The following is a 22,628-nucleotide window of genomic DNA, read 5'->3' as shown; positions in this document are numbered from 1 at the left end:
GTTATGTTGCTTGGCATCGATGAGTTTGTATTCTTAAAAAGCAGGGACGTGCAGAGAATGTTAAAGAGGCAGGGGCTGAAACTTCTAAAAGGGCCTTTTGGTGAAAATATCTAAAATAGCAGACCTCCAAGCTCACAACACGTCGTGTGTAACCGTGCTTGCTAAAAAGATGTAGAGTTGCTGACCCATTTCTTACTCTACTAGGCTACTGTACTTTAGTAGCTATTATATTTGGAGTACTTTCTTGTGGAAAGTAATTAAGTACATTTATTCTCATACTGTACTTATAGCTAGCTATATATTTGGAGTATTTTCTTTTATAATTCCCTATAGTGCATACTTCTACTCCACTACATCGCAGAGGCAGTGTCATTTGACAGCTTTACATGTAGATTATTAATATGAAGCATACAATAACTGATAAATCGTCGTTGTCGGGTGGAAACCTTGTATGTCCAAAACAGTTTGTTTTGTATTTATCATTTTAAAAATGATTTAAACTAGTGAAAACAGCCGATCTACAAGCACACAACGCCTCGCACCGCGAGGCATTGTGTGCTTGTAGATCTGCTGTTTTCACTACTTTTGTGCGACGGCCTTTATGATGAAGCATGCAGGGCTTTACTACAAATTTACACATTTGAAACTTGGAGATACAAGGTTTTGTGAAATGGTCCAATTTTGAATACTATACTTGTAAGATATTATTTCTACATTTTGGAATGGCTACCTTGAAATTAAAATCTTCTTCCACCACTGCATGTCAATATGTCACATTCATACAGGCTGTATCATGTTCATCTTTCTTTTCATTCAACGTTCTTTCAGGGTAGATGGTATAGATACCGGTAGCTTATCTACGTATTAGAGTTATTTCTCTGCGGTGAGCTATACTGTATAACGGTAGAGACCTTTACCAGAACGCAGATGCAGTCGCATTCGATGGAAACCAAGATGAGAGGCGTGCGATAGGAAAATAATCTGGTTTCAAGTCTCTCTATGCCACAACAGGAAGACTTTAGGGTGTAGACATATGAAGAGTTCATTTGCAAAAACAGATAAAAGCCATTTTGGAAAAAAATGAGATGACTATTGTAAATAACAGTTAAGTTAGAGTTTTATTTGAATATAAAATCAATTTTGTTGTTAAGGCAGATATATCCCATTCTAAACGCCCTCAAAGATCAGGTTTTGTAGCAAAAACAGACAAGTGACATAGCTCTTTGTTTGCAGAAACAGATAAATCCATTGGGCAGCGTGTTTAGACCATGTGATCCAAGATGGTGCCCCATTATGCACCAAACTTGTCTCAAACATTGTTCAGGGGTCTGCCATGAGGATAGTCAAACCAGGGGCCATGTGTGGCCCCCAGGGACCATGTGTGGCCCCCAGGTGCCTCTGGGTGCCACAGGCGCACTTTTGCCCCGTTTTGCACCAAACCTCTCTCAAAGACTGTTCCAGGGGTCTGTCATGAAGATAGTCACACCAGGGGCCATGTGTGGCTCCGAGGGGCCATGTGTGGCCCCCAGGGGCCTCTGGGTGCCATAGGCGCACTGTTGCCCCATTATGCACACTGTTGCCACCATTATGCACCAAAAGTGTCTCAAACACTGTTCAGGGGTCTGCCATGAGGATGGTCACACCAGGGGCCATGTGTGGCTCCCAGGCGCCATGTGTGGCCCCCAGGGGCCTCTGGGTGCCATAGGCACACTGTTGCCCCATTATGCACCAAACTTGTCTCAAACACTGTTCCAGGGGTCTGCCATGAAGATAGTCACACCAGGGGCCATGTGTGGCTCCCAGGGGCCATGTGTGGCCCCCAGGGGCCTCTGGGTGCCATAGGCACACTGTTGCCCCATTATGTGCACTGTTGCCCCATTATGCACCAAATGTGTCTCAAACACTGTTCAGGGGTCTGCCATGAGGAAAGTCACACCAGGGGCCATGTGTGGCTCCCAGGGGCCATGTGTGGCCCCCAGGGGCCTCTGGGTGCCATAGGCGCACTGTTGCCCCATTATGCACACTGTTGCCCCATTATGCACCAAAAGTGTCTCAAACACTGTTCAAGGGTCTGCCATGAGGAAAGTCACACCAGGGGCCATGTGTGGCTCTCAGGGGCCATATGTGGCCCCCAGGGGCCTCTGGGTGCCATAGACGCACTGTTGCCCCATTATGCACCAACATTTTCTCAAACAATGTTCAGGGGTCTACCATGTGGCCCCATGTGGCGTGTGGCTCCCAGTGGCCCCTGATATACAGGGGCCCCTGATGAGGCCTGTGAGGTGGCCCCTGGTGTGACTATTGTCATGGTAGACCCATGGACAGTGTTTGTGCCATATGTGGTGCAGATCAGAGCAGCAGTGCGCCTTTGGCACCTGGGGACCCCAGGGGCCACTGATATGGCACACTGGGGCCCCTGGTTTAGCCCTTTGTGTGACTATTGTCATGGCAGACCCTTAAACAGTGTTCATGCTAAGTTTGATGCAGATTGGAGCAATGGTGTGCCTTTGGCACCCCGGGGCCCCCGGGGGCCCCTGATATGGTACACTGGGGCCCCTGGTTTAGCCCTTTATATGACTATTGTCATGGCAGACCCTTAAACAGTGTTCATGCTAAGTTTGATGCAGATTGGAGCAATGGTGTGCCTTTGGCACCCTGGGGCCCCCGGGGGCCCTTGATATGGTACACTGGGGCCCCTGGTGTGGCCTGTGAGGTGGCCCCTGGTGTGACTATTGTCATGGTAGACCCCTGAACAGTGGTTGTGCCAAGTTTGGTGCAGATTGGAGCAACGGTGCACCTTTAGCACCCCAGGGGCCCCTGAGTTGTCCCCTATTGTGCCCCCTGGTGGCTACATGTGGCCCCTATAAAAGTACAGACTACTTAAGTATGTTGTCAAAACTTTGTTTTTGCTCTCCTGTAAAATTCTGGAAATCCTTTTTGCGTCCTCGAAATGGCAAAATTCAATGGTGAAACATCAAATGTGGAGTTATCTGTTTTTGATAAAAAACTACTTTTGGAGTTATCTGTTTTTGCCAAAAAAATAAGTTTAAATTAAAAGAAAAACTATTTTCTAATAAAGTTACATTTTTTATGATATATCTATTTTGTTAAGTCATTTTTACTTAGTCAAATCCACCCAACTTCAGTTTGATTGATATTACTTTGAGTGCACAATAAAAAAACTGGATTTGTGAACATTTATAAAAACGGAGTTATCTGTTTTTGCAAATGAACTCTTCATATACAGATAGAAAGAGAAACAGCAAATGAGTGGTGACAGAAACATTTGTGTGGTTCAGGTCTCATGCAATGCAGCTGAGGTTTTGAGGGTTTGTGTAGTCTTTTTTTTTTTTTTTTACTTAAGTTTGTATTCACACGAGAAAAAAAATAAAACATGACCTAGGCATACAACATCAAAAAGACAAATTAAAATGTACAATCTAAGGGAATAAAAGTTGACAGTATACACATAACAGTTGTGGATCACAAGGCTATAGCTTCCCTTGAGTTATACTACTAGTTCCTACATCCAAAGGTTTTAACTTCTCGTGTTCCATCTTAATCAAATGTGTCTCTTGGAGTAAAAATATCTCCTTTCTTTTTTTTTCTTCAATTTGTCATAGCCCACCTTCTCTTTATGTGACTTCAACCTCTTTACATTCAGTATCTCTTATTTGAGCATGTATTAACTTTAGTTGTCAACTCACAAAAAAAGAAAAAGACAAACACAGACCAACAACATAGGCTACTGTACAAACCACACAAATGTGACTTCCAACTCTGGGGTGATATGAGGGTTTGTGTACAGTCTACAGTACATGCTAGAAAAAATAAGATAAGTTAGCCTAAATAATTTAGAACTACAATTTACAATTTAAGCATTTTGCAGACACTATTAATCCAGAGTGATTTACAGTAAGCTAGGACAGCACAAGGTAATACATCAAATGAATGTCATTTATTTCATTTCTGAAGATACCTTTGGTTGCTTTGTACTAGGCCAACATCAGTGTTTTGTATTCTGTGCGGGCAGTAACTGGGAGTTTATAAATAAATAACGTTGTTAGGCTTAGATTAGCCCTTGATTATGGCCCTACCAAACCCACAATAGGAATAAATATTCACAAATGTATAAATATATATGGCTAAAGGCTATCAATAAATATATAGGTACAGTCTATGTTTAAATATATATGGGTACAGTATCAATACATGTATACAGCTATCAATAAATATATATACGGCTACTAAATATACTGTATAATGCTACAGTCTATCAATACATATACTTTAATCAATATATTGTTAAAGTATTATCAACAGTTGAATGAATTATAACTATTAGAATGCACTACTGCTCTTTCAGCTTTCGGTTGTTTGCACTGTGCAAAACATTTCCTTACTCATGGTCACACAAACTCGCCTATTAAAACACACTGCAGTGCACACTACAAGCGTTGAACCTACTGTGACACAGAAAATGTAAGTTCAACATACATGCAAAAGTTTAAATTCAGATGACAAGGATTGCGTATGATAATTTGTTCTGTATTAGCATCATGCATTCTGGAGCAATGTTTCTTAAACAATGGCATGGGACCCACAGTGTTCTGACAAAGGTCTTTTATTTCCACAGCCTAAAACAGTTTGACAACAAGATTGGTGGGCGTGTAAAAGACTAAAATGGGAACTGAGATTTTTTTCTGGTGGGAATTACAAAAAATATACATATATTAGATCGTATTTGTCAGTCAAGTCAGAGTTTACAGCGATTTGAGGAACACTTCTTTCTTTCACAGAGGCACTTACAGATGTTCTGAAAGTAGAAGAACTTGAGTAAAAACTCACCTCAGGGAGAACACACACCTGCGCCGTGGAGATAGAAAGCCAGAGTGAGGAAGGATGTGAGCGTTTCCTAGAGAGAAAACGGTTGGGTGACCTTGGTAAGATGTTTAGGGAGTAACCAGATAGCTCGCCACAATTCACACTCGCCCTAATTTCTTTTCTGCCGACCTCACGCTGACTGCTCAGCGGGCGGTTCTTGTATTTGTGTTTTTGTTATTCTGAGGATAAGGTGGTTAGAAATACCTTCATGGGGGGCACGGAGGCGCAGTCGGTAGTGCTGTCGCCTCACAGCTAAGGTCCTGGGTTCGATTCCTGCCGGGGGACGTTGTGGGGGCTGGGGGGTGTGTTCTCTCCTCCGCGTCATCAGCGCCCACACCCTAGATGGGGTTGGCGAAAGGGCCTTTCTTGTGCAGTTTGCATGTTCTCCCCGTGTCTCCTAGGGTAGAATCTACCCGGTAGATATCCTCACAAAAACATGCAGTAATCCTGGTCTCTATATACTGCATCTCTATACTGCGGCCAGCCGGGGTGCCTGATGGAGGGGAAAGGAACTGGTTGGAATAACGTGTTCCTTCCACGCGCCAACCGGGGAAGCTCCCCCTGTCGGGTGTTAAGAAGCGTGAGCACTGAAGGAAGCATGAGCTCTCCCCAGGTTGGCAGATTACAGCTTAGGCAATTGGCACTGGGTGAAAAATGGGTTACAAAATCTTGGGATAAAAATTTAGAAGAAATATAAATAAATAATAAAAACAATATCTTTAGGGTTAGGCATAGTTTTACTGGGTTAGGGTAAAGTTTTGGTACAGTTTTACTGAGCTTAAAGGAGTAGTTCACCCCCAAAATGACTTTTTTTCTATTGATTACTCATGCCATGGAGAGAAGAGTTCAATAAATGTACCCCCATTTGTTCCGGATGGGGACCCGTTTCGAAACGGGTCCCCATCCGGAATCAATGGGGGTAAATTTACTCGAATCAAATTTTTGTCTTCGGAATGTGACAAAAACCAAAAAATATTATTGAACTCTACTCTCCATGGCATGAGTAATCAATAGAAAAAAAGTCATTTTGGGGGTGAACTACTCCTTTAAGGTTAGGTTCGTTTAACCGGTTAGGCATAGTTTACCGAGGTTACATTTAGGAATAGACGCCAGAGGCGAGTGTGAATTGGGATAAACTGAACACACATTTAAATCAAACAATGGAGAGAGACGAATAGACTGAATGACAGCACAACATATAAATAAAAATAACAATGCCTCTTTAATTTACCTTAATTGTGGTAGCCCTAATCATTATCATATCATCATAAATCATAAGCTACAGTATCAATGACTTCCTCATTAGCCTGTTGACTGGCACTAAAAAACGGGAACATATAACCCCGGTCTTAGCTTCACTCCATTGGCTTCCCGTAAAATTCCGTATTGATTTCAAAATCCTCCTTTTCACATTCAAATCCATAAATGGTCTGGCCCCTCAATACCTCTTAGAGCTCCTGAAACCCTATGTCCCCACCAGAGTCCTCAGATCTGCATGTTTATTTTAATGTACTGTAAGGTTTTAAAGAAGAAATACCATGACCTTTATATATATATATATATATATATATATATATATATATCAATCAATAAAATGATTTGGCCCACTTGCCATATCTTCACAGCCCACCCCTTGCTAATAAGTGCTATCCAGGAATTAAAACCATTATTGCGCTCAGTGTATTGCAACTCACTCTGGACAGGAGCATCAAACTATCAGTGTTGATTTAGCTCAGAATGTACAAATGGAACCAAATGGTCCCATTACCATTCGGTTGTAGTTGTACATTCTCTGAGTTAAATGGATTCTACCGTGCAGCTTACAGTGAAACCACGGTCCGTGTACCTGGGCTGTCCCCTTGGATCAGTGCAGGAATCCCCTGATATAGCCTACCACCCACACAACTACAGAAATTATTCAGTTCAAGAGAGCTCGTTGTGGACAGAATACTGTGCTGCTTGAATGTTTACATTTGAGAACTGTACAATACAAACCTCATGCATGCCGAATGTACCTGCCCACAGAAACCATCTACTCCCTCTTTCTCACCGTTTCACACCATCTCGCTTGTTCTCGGTTCTGAGAACTGAGATTTTTTTTTGCAATACTGCACACTTCCTCCCTTACTTACATTTTTGTTGTTGAAGTATAGGCCTACAGGTGATTCCATTTAATTAATGTTTTATATTTTGATTCTTGGGGTTCTTAAGAAGCAATCGCATGAGTTTCCACTATTCTAATACAATTTTCAATTTCAATTCAGGAACTTACTTTAGCAGACGGTCTTATCCAGAGCGACTTACAATAAGCAAGGTCATCAGATGGCTATTAGTGCCTCATGCCTATTTACTATGAGAAATATGTATGGACTATTATTTTCCAAGTTACTTGTATACAAAAGAAAATACATTTTTCATTATATTGTCATGCTGCTGGGTGTAGAGGAGAGGGAGTAATGAGGGCATGACAAGGATTCCTCAGTTTAGCAGACTTTACTAAAGAACGCAGATGAATATGGACAGTTTGCAGTATAGCTGGTCAGGTCAGGATGACAATAACACTGAATGTAACACTTGCTGGTACAGATGAGTGTTCCAGCACTTGGTTCCTCTTGTTCTAGCACAGAACAGGAGACAATCCATCCATGCTGTTGAACCTTGAGAAACCCTGATAACACTGAACTGGAAAAGCTGACGCCCCTTATCAAAACTAGCAGCAGCACACAGGTGCAGCCAATGACATCAACATGCACATCCAATAAGGCAAGGGGGCAACTCAAATCTATAGGCAACTGACTCCCACGTTACACACATTCACAGCTTGTCACATAATAACAAGGTGTCACAGGGCTGTACTGCCCATCACTACAATATTCACGTCCAAGTAAATATTGAGCATGGACTTTAGAAATGTGTAACCAAAATATTGTAACAGCCTGTTTCTGTTCACACAGCAACATCTGATAGATCTGTATCTGTTTGTTTACTTTCATTGTATTTCCTTTGACATTTTTTGTAAAAGCTTGCCTTCTTACCCATGTACAGTATTCCCCAAAACTTCATAGATATTAAGATAGCGGTACAGTCAGTATGTATAGGACCTTATCCGATCTGATAGCCCAAACTGCACTCTATATGTCCATAAGACAAAATAAATCATTGTTGATCAATGAGTCCTCCGTTGAAATTATTGATAACAACATACAACCATGAGGTTGTACAGTATGTTGTTTCTATGCTTGTGTTTTAATCTTATGTGTGCGACTGTGCGTGCGTGTGTGTAATGGGCTGCAGGTGTGCTTGGCTGAGTGTGTGTGTCCGTGTGTCTGTTCGCCTGTGTGTCTGAACAGCTCATCTCCGACACTGTTGGACAGACACTCCCAGTAGGCCAAGGAAGAACCTCTGCCCCAAATCGGCTTCATGATGGTGCTGTAACAGGCTGCTTAAACCTTTGGCTTATAGGTTGTACACAGTTTATTTCCCCTTGAGTTCTTGGCTCATGACACAACTCTCCATATACAGTAGGCCCTGGCCCATGGCCATTCGTGCATGTTGACATTTACATGTTAGGTGTGTGATAAAAAAAAAAAGAAAACTATACATATGTACAGGTCATTTCACATATTGTGAAAGTTGTCAGTTGTTCACTGATTGATTCATCTTTCACTTCTTCACATTTTTTCTTATGAGGAATCCATTGTGGTCTACATACTGTACGACTAAATGGTTACTGGTTCAAATTCCACCACCAACACCACCAGGCATTACACTGTGGTCAGATGTGAATTTCCTCAGTATTGCCCTTGAGCAAGTCATTCTTCCCCTTTCGCAGTCATGTCCCCCCATTTTCATCTATTCGTGTCCAAGTAGGTTCAATCCCAATCAAGATTTTGGCTGGAAAGCGGCTGTTGTCAGCTGAAACAACCTTAGACACAGACATACTGTAACTTACAAAGCATTAATATTCATGGTAAAGAAAGACTGTTCATCAGTTCAAATTATTATGACTCCATCACAAGGCCAACAGCGACATATTCTCTGGACGCACAGTCCTTTTACCCCTCACAGGCATGTGGTATCTAATCTCCTTCCAAAACCTGGAGGACGGTGACAGAGTCAAGGATGAACTATTGGGTCCTCCTTTCTCTTCATCGCCTCCCCTCAAACGTGCCCTCCAGCCTTGAGAAAGCGTCTTCTGGTTCTTCCACCAGCGCACTGCTCCTTGTTTCTTCCACAGGTGACGCACCGACTCTGGGAAGAGAGCCAGCTGGGCCGGGCTGACCTCTTCCATCTCCACCAAGACCACCTGCAGAATGAGAAAACAGTAAATTATGCACAGTGAGCAATGTTGATCTGATATCGAGCTGCGTTTAATTACATTCATTGTACTGAGATGAAGAGATAAAAAATATACAGACAGACAGACAGACAGACCAAATATATTTACCTTCAGGGATCCCTCCATCAGTGCTCTGTACATGGCGATGTCGTGCTCAAACTGCTGGCCAGGTCCTGGAATGTCTTCATTGTTGCAGGAATCTGAGCTGGTACAGTTGTCACTGGTGTCTATGATGTGGTAACTGCTATGATCACTGCCACTGTTGCTGTGATCCTTGTGGCTACTGCTGTCGTTGAAGTTACATTTGAGGTCACTGCTGTTCTGATTGTTATTGTCACTGGTGTCACTACTGTTGAAGGTGGAAGCGGTGTAGAGCAGGAGGAGGCAGCGACTGGCCTGGATGTTTTCCTCCACTGAGTCCACAATGGCTGGAGATGGTAAGGAAAGGAATAGAGGAGAGAATTAGAACCAGAAATGCTTCATTTGGGAACACGCTAGTAGCTGACCGGATAATGCATTCATTCAACATTCAATAACTTTGAGCATTTGTAGGCCAAGGTTTGTTCACTTCCGTCATGACTCTGTATAAGATATGGTACCTTGTCCAGGCAGGCTGTCACGGCCGGCTATAAAAAGCTTGTAGCCACAGGTCCTCTCCAACACTTGAGGCAGCGTGTGGAGAGCAAACATCTCCACGTCTCCACTGGCTCCAGCCGCAAAGCACCGCGGGTACGCTATGTAGGCGTCATAGCGTTTACCATCGGACTCTAACAGAGAACACAAAATATGATAAACATACCATATAATGTAATGTGCGATATAGCCCTAAGCTATATATGTATCAAGATATGTTTGACCACATCAAAATCTAGGTTATAAGATTCAGTTGTGAGCAAATGTACTGTTTACTCAGTCCTGTCAATGCTATCAGTGTTTAGCACATTGTGGCTGATAGATTTATTTGATTGCATTCATAACCTACATGTGTGGAGTGTGGACAGATCAGTGGTTAGGTAACAAATTGGCTGAGTCAGTGCGTGTGTTTGTGTGTGCGTGCGTCATGGGAGCACTTCTTTTTGATTACACAGCATTGTGAAATCTTACCCCTGTTCTTGTAGAAAACAGGAAAAGCCCTTCTGAACCACAGCACAATGTCGATCTTGAAAGTATAGTAGAAGACAACGCTGCTGATGAAGAGTACAGTGACCCCTCCCAGCACCAATCCAATGGGCAGCAGTATGTTGGGATCTGAGGGAAATTAAACATACCCATACAGTGTCACCAAATTTCATATGCACAAGAGAAGGAGGTTTAGTGGTCAGAGAATTTAAAACAGTCATGATACCCCCCTCCCCCCTACAGCGTAGCGCCTGCAATCTGCATCACCTTGCGTGCCTCCCTGATCAGGTCATCAGTCACATGATCTCTTTACCTGATCAGGGCGGGTATTTAAATCCCTCTACCTACTTCTTCATTCTTGCTTTTCTCCTGGCTGTGCGGCTACTCTGCTCGCTGTCTCTGATCACTCTCTGCTGCTTATGTTTTGCAATCCCACCACCTCCCCAGCATCCAGCTGTAGGTTCCGTTTCTAGATCCCCTTTGGGGGGTCTTAATTAATTCCCTGTAATTCTATCTAAAATGTTCATGCTTACAGGGAATGAATCGAGACAGAGTCCTATGGTTCATATATCATGCTCAGTAAATGCTCAATTAAAATATATTCTAATTAATCCAAGAGTTGTCTGCCTGAACCTGAAAAATTGTGATTGACCAGATGTGCAGGTGTGGAAGAAAAGGCAAGTGGTCTGCAAATTCCATTCTGTTCTATCTTCATACAACTACTTCTGTTTCCCCGTTGTGTTGACTGCTCAGTCACTGAAAATGAATAGCCTCTGGTACAAATTCTCTTCTTGTACTGTATTTGTATTGAGTGTCTCATCTTATTGGATCATTTAAACGTCAATGAAAGTGTGGTATTTTCATGAAAGTAGGCTGATACCGACAATAAGCCTCTCCCAACCTACTTATGAAAGTAGTCTTTTTCTTTTTTATTAACCGTACACAAAATATGCTATCTATGTGCAGTACTATACAGTACACATACAGAACACCACTGTATCCACTGCTGGTTTGTTGGTTCGTACCTGCTGGCAGCAGAGTAAATTGGCTTCGATCACCACCTCTGTCTCCTATGGCAATGCAGGTGTAGTTCTTGTAGAAATCGTGCTCTGTGAGGTGAGAGAACTTCAACAGGCGCTCCAACCACTCACCTCTCCTTGGACTCTCTTCTCTAAAGGAACTAAAGTAGGAAAGAAGAGCATTGAACAGGAGAGGCTTTTAATATGGTGGAATTTTGTTTCTAAAATTCAATAGGGAATGGGCCACTGTATGTGCCCCTCAAACATGGGAATATTAAAGTCATGTTAAGGTCACACAGACACACTATAGTACAAACCTTTGTGATTCCATGTAAATGTGACCAGAAGTGTCTTCAGAGACTTCTGTGTTGCCATTGATATACCAATAAACATCCACATAGGGCCTCCTCCCCACACAAGGCACAAACACCTGACATCGCTTAGTGAAGCTGGAGCCTAGACACACACACACACACACACACACACACACACACACACACACACACACACACACACACACACACACACACACACACACACACACACACACACATTGTTACATGAAATTAAATAAAAATATATGGTTAAATAAATAAATCCATAACATGAAGAATTATTTCACACCGAAATAAGACTCAGAGACAGCCCAGGACTATATTAATAAATTGTTGTATTGAGAGAGTCAGACAGGAGGACAAACAATCAGCATACAATTCCACAGTTGCAGCTTTCTCTCTCTCTAAAATGGAGGTAAAACATATGTATATAAAATAATACAGTATAACCGTGGAACTCTTTTATTGGTTCCCAGATCAAAGAATGTGACAAGACAGAAACAATAGGTTCCTCACTTCACTGGTAATTTTCCACTAGCCAGAACCTACTGTATGATCTCATAGTCAGGGTAACCACATTCGCACCTGTAAGTCCAAACCGTAGTTCACAGAATATAACTTCATGGTCATATGAGCCTCATGCATGAATCATACATTTATGGATCATAATCCATATCTCTCACACACACACACACACACACACACACACACACACACACACACACACACACACACACACACACACACACACACACAATTATTAATAGCATGCATCGTGCAAGTAAGTTACATTGTACATTTCTATTTTCAATGTTTTTACTCACCCCATTGGGCCTTGATAACCTGACTGGAACCGGATGGCTCATGAATTTCGGGACGCCATTCATAATCCTCTGAAAGTAAAAGAGAAAATGTGATTGATTTCACTGTCTTCATTGTGGGACATGGCATAGTGGCTCTTATTACTTTAGAACTACACTAGTAAGACGCCTCGGGGCGACAAGCAACCTCGCCCTAAAGGGCCCTAAAGGGCGAGGTCGCGCTATGTCTTTGCCATCTGGCCAGTGACGTAAATCAGACTAGTTACCCATATGTGGAAACCCCTGGTACACATATTGGAGATCCATGTACTTGTATATGGAGATATGCTGTCAGAGCCCAAACATGCTTACTCAGTTCGTTATGTGAAAGTCCTATGATGTCTAGGACATCTGACATCATACCCTTTTATACCCATACATGGAGATCCCTGTATGTAGAACCAGCCACACAGATATGGGCTGTCTTGGCCATATATGGGCATTCCCATATGAAGTCCTGTTAGATATAGGCTTAATATTGATGACATCAGGGAACTCCATATACAGTATGGGGATAAAAGGGATTCTGTTAGTGTGACAACACAGTGAAGCCAGAGTGTCATGTCAGACCTCCAAGCTCACAACGCGTCGCAGCGCAACGAGTTGTGAGCTTGGAGGTCTGCTATTTTCGATTTTCACCAAAAGGCCATTTTAGAAATTTCAACTCCTGCCTCTCTAACATTCTCTGCACGTTCCTGCCTGTATGTGTACGTTAACATACACAAACATAGTCCTACAAAATGACTCCTCTCACCTCCAATTCGAGGGGTGGACTATTTGCTCACCTTTAACATAGGCGAAAATGGTCTCCGAGATGGAGACTGTGAACCCCGTGAGATTGAAGGTCAGAGTGCACGTGTAGTTGTCACTGTCCTGCGGTTCCACCGTCCTCAGCTTGAGCCGGGTCACATCATGGTAGGAGAACTTGCCATCACCAGCCTTTATGGCTGTACAGTTCTGAACATGAAACCAAAGCAATTAACACATCAAATAGGTCGTAATAGCATGTTGGAGTTTTACAGATTCCTATATCAAAAAGTATTTTGATTGATTGATTGATTGATTGATTGATTGATTGATTGATTGATCAATCGATCGATTGATCGATAGTATTTTTTAGAAGTTTGCATAGGGAAAGGTACAGTTTCATGACAGTACAGTTCACTGGTCTACAATGCATCCTTGAGTAAATAAACCCCTGTCAATGGCACTGAACCCCTACCAATTCAGTTGTTATGGATAAATGTGTCAGCTAATGGTCTAAAATGCAAATGTAAGGATTTCATCATCTACAGCAGTGGTTCTCAACCTTTTCAGGCAGAGAACCCCAACATAATCATATTTGAACTGCACATTAAGTTAATCATCTGGGGACCCCCCCAAATTAATTTGGGGACCCCCCTGTCCCGACCCACAGGTTGAGAACCACTGATCTACAGTACATGCCACAACCCACCTTGTACCATTTGAGGGAGTAATCAAGCGAGTAACTGTCCAGTTTCTCTATGATGTTTTTCAGAGGGCAGGACAAGATGTCTTGGACTTTGTTCTCGACTGTCTGGGTAATGGTCAACGGTCTGCCACACTTCCCAGGGTGAGGCTTGTGTACGACCAGCTCTGTGGCCTGTCGGTAGCACTGAGAAGGAGTGCTGTTGAAAAGCAAAGGAGGAAGAATTCATGTTTTGTGACTTTCAGTGATGCCTTGATAGTTGGTATGTTTATCAAATTCACTGGTCTTAGAAGTTGACATTTTTTATTGTTAGCGCTAGACTGATATATTGGCCTTTGTGGAGGAATTCAGATCAATCAATAATCAATGAGGCATTGAGGAGACAAGACAATGTATTAGGTGGTGGTGGTGGTCAAGTTATGTAACATGATATCATGGACAGAAGTACAGTTTAACACTCAGGTCAGTGGTTAAGTAGTTCTGCCAAGAAGAATGGTCAGACACTATAGTTACTGTATACTGTGTGGCTTCAAGGCCTCTGGGACAAAGCTGTACCATAACAAGATAGGCTTTACCAAAACAATAGCTACTGAGGCCTGGTGAAGGCCTCTCGACTCCTAACTATCAAGTATCAGTATCATTATGTTTCATAAAGAACTAGATATTAAATATTATCTCTAATAATGTCACACATAATCAATCATGATAATATGATCTTCTTTGTCACCTTTCATAGATATATCTTTTTTTTACAGTTTACCTTATTGTCAAATGAAGTTTGACTGTTTCAGAGCGCTGATGTTATTTTGGACAGTAACGTTTAATTATTTTATAATGTTTTTTTGTGTTGTTGAATGTTATGGCGTGTCTCTGCGAGTCTGTGTGCACACGCACATGCGTGCGAGTGTGTGTGTGTGTGTGTGTGCGCGTGTGTGTGTGTGTGTGTGTGTGTGTGTGTGTGTGTGTGTGTGTGTGTGTGTGTGTGTGTGTGTGTGTGTGTGTGTGTGTGTGTGTGTGTGTGTGTCTTCTCCCCAGGGCTCTCTTGCTCCAGAATGAGACTGTAATTACCTCACAATGCACACATAGAACCCAGCATCCTCCAGGGTCACATTGAGGAACCAGAGTGTCTCCCCGTGCACCACAATGCGTCCAGTCTCGTTGCCTAGTTGTCTGCCCGATAGCAGGTGGTACCAGGTGACATTGTAGGGGACGACTCTGAAGTTGAAGAAGGGAAGGGATACGAGTGTGCTATTCAGCATGGCCACGTCCCCAGGAACGGAAAACACACTTTCAAACTGTCGCTTGTAGTCAGTACAGTTCTCTGGTGAAAATAGACAAAGAAAATCTGATTCTTCAACACGTATTAAGCCAGAAAGAAGGTTTAGAGAGGAGCTCTGCAGTTTTATGGTACAGTAAATAATTATTCGTGAAAAGGGGTCAGACTTCCTTTTCATAACATCAGAGCAAGGGACAAGAAGGCCTCTGCTAAACACTGTAGTCTGATGCCCACAAGGGGTCACTGTGGAGCTGCTCTGTGCTTCTAACTTTTGGAGGCAAAATAATAAGCTGAAATAAAAATGTGTCTCATATTTTCAAATACTGTTCTTGGTTCAACTATTTATATTTAACAGCTTCTTTGTTCATCAACCAAACTATTGTAGAATTCTAGACACTGCACTGTGCACACAATAATCTAGACAACATTATAGACTTGGTCTGTCTCTCTTTCCCCATATTTTTTTGTCTCTTTCTCCATTCTCCTGATTTGAGTACAATACTCACCCCCTAAAGCTGAGGAGCCTCCAACCAGACCCAGGAGAAAGAGGACAGCTGCCAGTATCTGACTCACGCCCATGACTGAAACACAGATAGTCAAACAAACACAATCATAGCAACATAAGAGGTTACAACAGTTAGTGTAAACCAACAGGTAAACACACACCCTAGTAGACAGTAGACACTGTCCATGAATTGCAGTTAACAGGCCACATAACATGCATTCATTCCTCCCTTTCTGAAGTAATCCTGAACTCCCAACCAACCACAGCATAACTGGATTGAGGCCCAACAGGGAACCACACTGACGCAATCCTACTGGACACTCCCACTCAGCGCTGCCGGTAAATGTCTGATCACCGTTCACTAGTTCTGAGGAAAGTGAGTGAGGGGATGACTGAACTTGTTGTGATCCATGATGTTTTTCCTTCACCCCTGGCCCTGTCGCTAAATGTCCTGCTCACTGTGTGTAATTTATTCAGAAGCACAGAATAAATGGGAAACAGTAGATGATCACAACTAAAATTGTTGGTGAGTTGTGCGTGCGACGTGCGTGTGTACGTGCGTGTGTGCATGCGTGTCAGTTAAGTTGCTGACCTAATTTCTTATCAGAAACCGTATGTGTTGCATGCAATGGTGGAGGTACATTTGCTCAAGTACTGTACGTACAGTATATTGTAATGCCAATTTTGAACACATTGCTTGTAATAGATTCTTTGTTTTCTAAATTTTGGTAATGGCATGTCAATAACACATTACAGTACTCCATTATTACCATAGGCTGTATCGTGTTCATCTTATTTTCATTCATTATTCTTTCGGGGTAGATGGTATAGATAGCTTATCTACTAAGGGTTTCTGTGGTGAGCTACTGGAATACACTTTACCAGAACGCAGTTGCAATCAGATGTGATGGAAATAACCAAGATGAGAAGTGTGCACCCTTAATAATCTAGTTTAAAGTCTCTACACAACAAGAAGATCATCAAAATGTTAAGACTGAGTGTATTATTTTTGTCAAGGGATAAAGATGGAAAGACATTACTCTCAAGTGGTTTTGACAGATTAGATTGAACAAGCTCTTCTAATATCATTGAGAGGCAAAGTTTAAACTAAACTAATAAACTGTGCACAAGTTTTTCTGCCCTGACAGTCTGGATGTCGTTGAGAGATGTTTGGAATCCGTAATACAGTAGTAACTCCCAGGGACAGGCCCAGGCACAGTGAGGAGAGCGTGGGAAGAAGATTTTCCAGGCTCTGGTGGGGGCTGAGACGTGGGAGTGACGTATGGGAGTCAAAGTTCAACTGAACTGGCTGAGTCACTTGAGGGAGGGAAGGGTTTTCAGGTATTCTCCCTCTCCATTCCTGATTGTGTTTTTGACTGAAGGGCGCACGCACGCACGCACGCACGCACGCACGCACGCACGCACGCACGCACGCACGCACGCACGCACGCACGCACGCACATACACACACACACAGACACACACACACACACACAGACAGACTGCTTCTGTAATATATTGCATGTCTGCTCTAGTCCACTCCATATGCCTCCTGCATTCATTTCTTGAGAGCAGCTCTGGGGAATTAAAGGGGGGGTGCATCAGCTCTGTCTTTCCTATGTGGTCCATGGGACTTGAATCAGATATTACACTCAAGTGGTTTCAGTCCTAGCCTTACATTAACTAATTTAGTGCCCATGAAATTAACGGATTATAAAGTCCACGATGCCAGTCTCAGGTTGGCATCACCCCCGTTATCTTATTTTGAAGGCCAGAAGTCCACAGCGCAAACACTTCCGGTCTGACGCCATCGCGACCTGCGCCGGAACCGATCGTTGTCCACGTGGAGTTGTGTAATGGCGGACCGGGAGCTTTTATACATGTGTAACATAAGCGAGCATCTGCCTCCATCCTAGCTTCTAAAGTGTAGTTTTGAGATAATGGACATTAAAGATGAGATCCCCCGTCCACCTCAATGTTATGGATGGGACTATTTTGTGCTCGTGGAGCCGTGATGATGCGAAATCAGCGACGGATTTCGTCTCCGGACCTCCGGCCATTGTTCTCGGTAATGTATCCGCCGTTACAGTAATATATTACTTTTCACGAGAATACTCGGGATTGGCACCATGTGATACTCAAGTATTTTTCACGAGTCTTCTCGGGATTGGCACTATATGAGTTAAGAAGATCCTACCGAGACCTCCGCATTGTGACGTTGGGACGACGGTGGGAGACTCTTACAGACTTTGTCATACGCTCCTGTATGATGGTCGGCAAAATGGTCTCTAGTGTAAATATTTTTATTGAAAACAACGGACATTGTGCAAGGTTACCGCCATAATCATTAACAGTTGGGAGAATTACTTATATTTTGCATTTGTGCATGTGTCGAGCCACTAAAGGCCGCTTTGCCGACCATGCAGCAGGAGTGTATGACAAAGTCTGTATGACTCGTCCCAACGTCACAATGTGGAAGTCTCGGTAGGAACGTCTTAATGTAAGGCTAGTTTCAGTCCTACCTCTTTGATAGGACAGAATATGTCTCACTAGGCGGGTTTAAGTCCAAATCGCTCCCTGTCACCTGTGAGTCCCACAGGGGTTGGTCCTCGGCCCTCTCCTCTTCATTATTTATATGCTACCCCTTGGTCGTGTCATCAGCAGACAAGAAATGTCCTTCCATTGTTATGCTGATGACACCCAGCAGTACATTATAACTGCCCCCAGCCCCTCTGCAGCCATGTCATGTCATGTCAAACTTCCTGTCTGGAGGAGATAAGGCATGGATGAGCCATAATTTCCTTCAGTTAAACAGCAACAAAACTGAAGCTCTCCTCGTTGGCACACCCCACCAAGTTCAGTCGATCACATCTCACCTACCGGACATTCAATAACCATATAAAGCATCTGTGTAAAACCGCATTCTATCATCTCAAAATCATCTCCAAACTCCGCCCCTTCTAACCCTGTCAGATGCAGGGAACCTTGTACATGCCTTTATCTCCAACAGACTGGACTACTGCAACATACTCTTTTTTGGGTTTCCAGGCAAGAGTACTCAGAAGCTGCGGTACATCCAGAACAGCGCTGCCAGGGTCCTAATGAGAGTCCGTAAGCATGACCACATAACACCTATCCTCTTCTCATTGCACTGGCTCCCCGTTTCAGGATCGATTACAAGGTCCTGATAATCACCGGACTTGCCCCTCCCAACCTACAGGAACTAATTAAGCCACCACAAACCTCACAAACCTCCACCTGTACCCTCAGATCAGCAAACAGATTCCTCCTCGAAGTCCCTAGTACTAATCTACGCACCATGGGGGACCGGCTCTGCAGCACAACGTCTGTCGAACAGCCTTCCCATTAAGAGCACCACAGACTCTGAACTCTTTTTAAATAGGCCTAAATACAGGGATGTTCAATGATGATCAGCTATTTTTGAGCGGTGGTAGCCGCTCCTGTGATTCGCTTTCAAGATGTTACTGGCCGTGTATGTCTGTCGCCTGCCGTGTATGTCTGTCGCCGGCCATACCTCTCCTGACCACACACACAGACCACACACACACACACACACGTTAAAGGAGGGGCGCTATTGAGCAGGGCAGGCAGACAACACACTCTCTCTCTCTCTCTCTCCCTCTCTCTCTCTCTCTCTCTCTCTCACACACACACACACACACGCACAGCGCAACGGTGGGGGCTTGAGTGTGGGGAACACGCACCACTGAGGCAGACAACACACTCTCTCTCTCTCTCTCTCTCTCTCTCTCTCTCTCTCTCTCTCACGCGTTGGTCAGGGACCGCGTTGGTCAGGGACGTGCAGAGAATGTTAAGAGAGGCAGGGGCTGACATTTCTAAAAGGGCCCTTTGGTGGACAATTCTCTCTTAAAAGGGCAGGGGCTCAAGCCCCGTTTGATGTCTGTGTGCACGTGCCTGACGACTGGCGTTGGTAAAAGCAAGAGCAGTATCATCGCATCGTCTATGCGAAGCGTGGAACAACCACGATGTGAAACGAGCAATTATAATCACACCAATGGATTATGTTTTCGTTTGAACCAAATTAGGTAGTCTACAGAGGGACGGAGGGAGTTTTACCGTGAACGTGGCTGCGTGCAGGCAGACTCGTGAGAGAAGAAATCCATGCTTTACACAGTGTTTTCGGTGGAGAAGTCTCGTAAACAGTCTGCCTTCCCGTCCCTACCAAATGAGTCGCCCGTTTCAGCTTGACTCGTTATCATTCTGAATCAATTAATGTTACATTGTGTGAAACGTGAGCACGTTTAACTCAAGAGGCAAAGCACTGTCTGCTAGGCGGAGGACGGTCAGTGTAGGGAAAGTTCAGTAGCTGGAGGTTTATTCTTCGCTGTATGTCGGTGTCGCTAAACAAGCACCCTTTTAATTAATCTACAAGCCCACAACCTATTGGATCAGTGACGCATTGTGGACTTGTAGATCAGCCCACTTTTGCAGCGGCGAATGGAGACTTCTGCCTCGCGAGACCAGCCACATTTTAACGTTACACGCGAGAAGTGCTGCAGATTTGTTGTTTTAATTAAATATAAATTAATTCGAAGCTCTAGGGGTTGGTGGGTAAACCACCGCTCAGTTCACACGGGTGTGATTTTTTTGTTTGTTCCGTTTGTAGCTTTTTCTGCTTTTAAACCCTGCTAATGTTATTGATGAATTGATTATGTGTTTATTCTGCAATGTAGCACTCTGAGATTCCTTGAATGAAGAAATAAAATGTAGTATTATTATTATTATTATTTAAAGTGAATTGACTCTCAAAGCGATTGCTGAAACCCCAGTGAGGTTGGGACCCTAAATCCAAGGCATTCTCACCAAAAATGCTGACACTCTACCAGAAAATGTGGAAATAGGATGTCAAAAAGGGAACAAATCTGTGCAATGTTTGCTGACAGGACATGATTCTACCGGAGGACAGCAGATGTTTCAGTCTGTCCATTATGTGTGAGAGATGTGTTTGCCAAAAAATCAGTTCAGTCAGATGAACTTTGTCCATCTGTTTTAGGGTCGCTGTTGTGAAATGGCATAGTAAAGAAGATGCCATAAGTACAAGGCTGTAAAACCACAACACTGAACAGATGAAGAATCGAAAAACAAATCTACAAGATAACATATGCCAGTTTGACAGACTCGTTACAGTACCACAATTGCATATATTTTAGTGGGCTAGTAGAACCAGAGAATACACCAGACACGTTCATTAAAATATATTCAGTAGTATTCAGTAGTTTACGTTACCATAAATTTATATAGCACTTTTCTAAATTATGAGTCATTCTGATCAAGCAAACACCAACCATGATTCAGCAACACGGCAGAATAATATTTTTAAGATACTGTAGGAGCAGGCAGAATGATGCTATAGAGACATTTGAGTGGATGACACTGTATGCTCTGCCAATCAAATGAACAACAATTGGCCATGGGGGGGTTGAGGACATATTTTAATGTAAGTGATGGAACTCAACTCTTAGTGACATAACTAAATACTCAATAAACATTATCTCAGATAATGTAGCCTGACCCTGTTGAGGAGACTGGGTGCCAGCTAGCTATCAGCTCAGCCTTTGAATTATGATGGATGGTGAGAAAGTTCTATAAAGCACATGAAGGTTAAACAGCAAAGAAAGCAGTTCAGCCTGCTCTGTTTATGGGAAGTTATGTAACGCTGAGCTCAAAAAGGAATGTGAAAGAAAAAACAAAAGGTGAAAGGTTCACTAGAGTCCACACAGCTTTAAGCAAATAAACATATTTCACACTGGGTGAATACATTTTATGCATATGTAGAGTTGATATTAACCATGGTCAAACGGTTATTGCACTAAAAGATGAAGGCATATATACACCGCAATGTATGCATATAGGTGACGGATGTGCCGGAGGTTTAGGAGAAGTCTAATATTTGCAACAACAGATGTGCTAAGGAAACGTCTCAGATGGTCAGGTGACATACCAGCAATCAGGATTGATTGAAGAAGGACACAAGTGATACTCAATTATTGTAAGATCCTGAATAAGTAAAATAGTGTAGATAAGCCTCGATTTTGCCACTAACAAATCTACAGTGCATTACTTAATGAATATGCATAGTCAGTCAATAAATGTACAGCTGTGTTACGTCTATGCAATTACTGCATGCAATTTTATTGTCAGGGAACCACTGTACTATACTGAATACTGAAAAAACGTTGTGTGGTGGGAATTAAAATAAAGCTTTGAAAACAGCAAAAGCACTGAAAGACATTCAGATCAGATCTGTCTGAGGCGCTTAATAGAAGAACTAATCTCACCTCAGGGAAAAGGCAGCTCAGACACCAGCACTGTGGAGATTGAAAGCCAGAGTGAGGAAGGATGTGAGTCCCTCTCGACAGGGAGAACACTCAGGAGAGGAAACCTCTCATGCAGGCAGGAGGGCCTGAGAGACAGAGCCATCGACCAATGCAAACAAAGAGAGTATAGCACACATCAGAAGAGTCATACAAAACAAGTACAGGGGGGCCAAAGTCTGATGGTTTTTCCCCCTCTGGAAACTAAACCAATTAGATTATGAGACATCCTCCTATGTGAAAAGCCGACAGTTTGACTTGGTGGAACAAGAAGACTTGGGGTCACTCCAAATAGTGTTTGGAGTGAATATTCCGGGAGCAAATCTGCCCAGTTTCCCCAGATATTGTCTGTCTTTGAAAATATTGTGGCGCTGTCTGTGTATGTTTTGTATTTATGTATTGCATTTGAATATTTGTGTATTGATAATTGTGAAATGATCAATCATAACAAAATAAAAGGTTGTGATGCGAGGAAAAAGGCCAAG

General features: G+C 43.0%; 1 protein-coding gene across 1 annotated transcript; it reads right to left on the bottom strand.

The window, feature by feature from the left end:
* Window positions 1–7,347: 7,347 nt before the first annotated feature.
* On the bottom strand, window positions 7,348–22,249 carry LOC308307820 (interleukin-1 receptor type 1-like). Its single transcript, XM_080753124.1, has 12 exons — window positions 22,108–22,249; window positions 15,789–15,863; window positions 15,075–15,327; window positions 14,013–14,205; window positions 13,342–13,513; window positions 12,521–12,589; window positions 11,679–11,817; window positions 11,368–11,522; window positions 10,328–10,471; window positions 9,823–9,990; window positions 9,332–9,651; window positions 7,348–9,190 (listed from the first exon to the last, which is right to left on the bottom strand). Exons 2-12 carry the CDS (start codon window positions 15,859–15,861, stop codon window positions 8,897–8,899), a joined length of 1,980 nt encoding a protein of 659 aa, XP_080609250.1. The 5' UTR covers window positions 15,862–15,863; window positions 22,108–22,249; the 3' UTR covers window positions 7,348–8,896.
* Window positions 22,250–22,628: the final 379 nt, after the last annotated feature.

This window comes from Nannobrachium achirus (assembly GCF_963921795.1).
Source record: "Nannobrachium achirus genome assembly, chromosome: 22".
In the NCBI taxonomy this organism is placed as follows: Eukaryota; Metazoa; Chordata; class Actinopteri; order Myctophiformes; family Myctophidae; genus Nannobrachium; species Nannobrachium achirus.
This window is presented reverse-complemented; position numbering and strand designations above follow the sequence as displayed.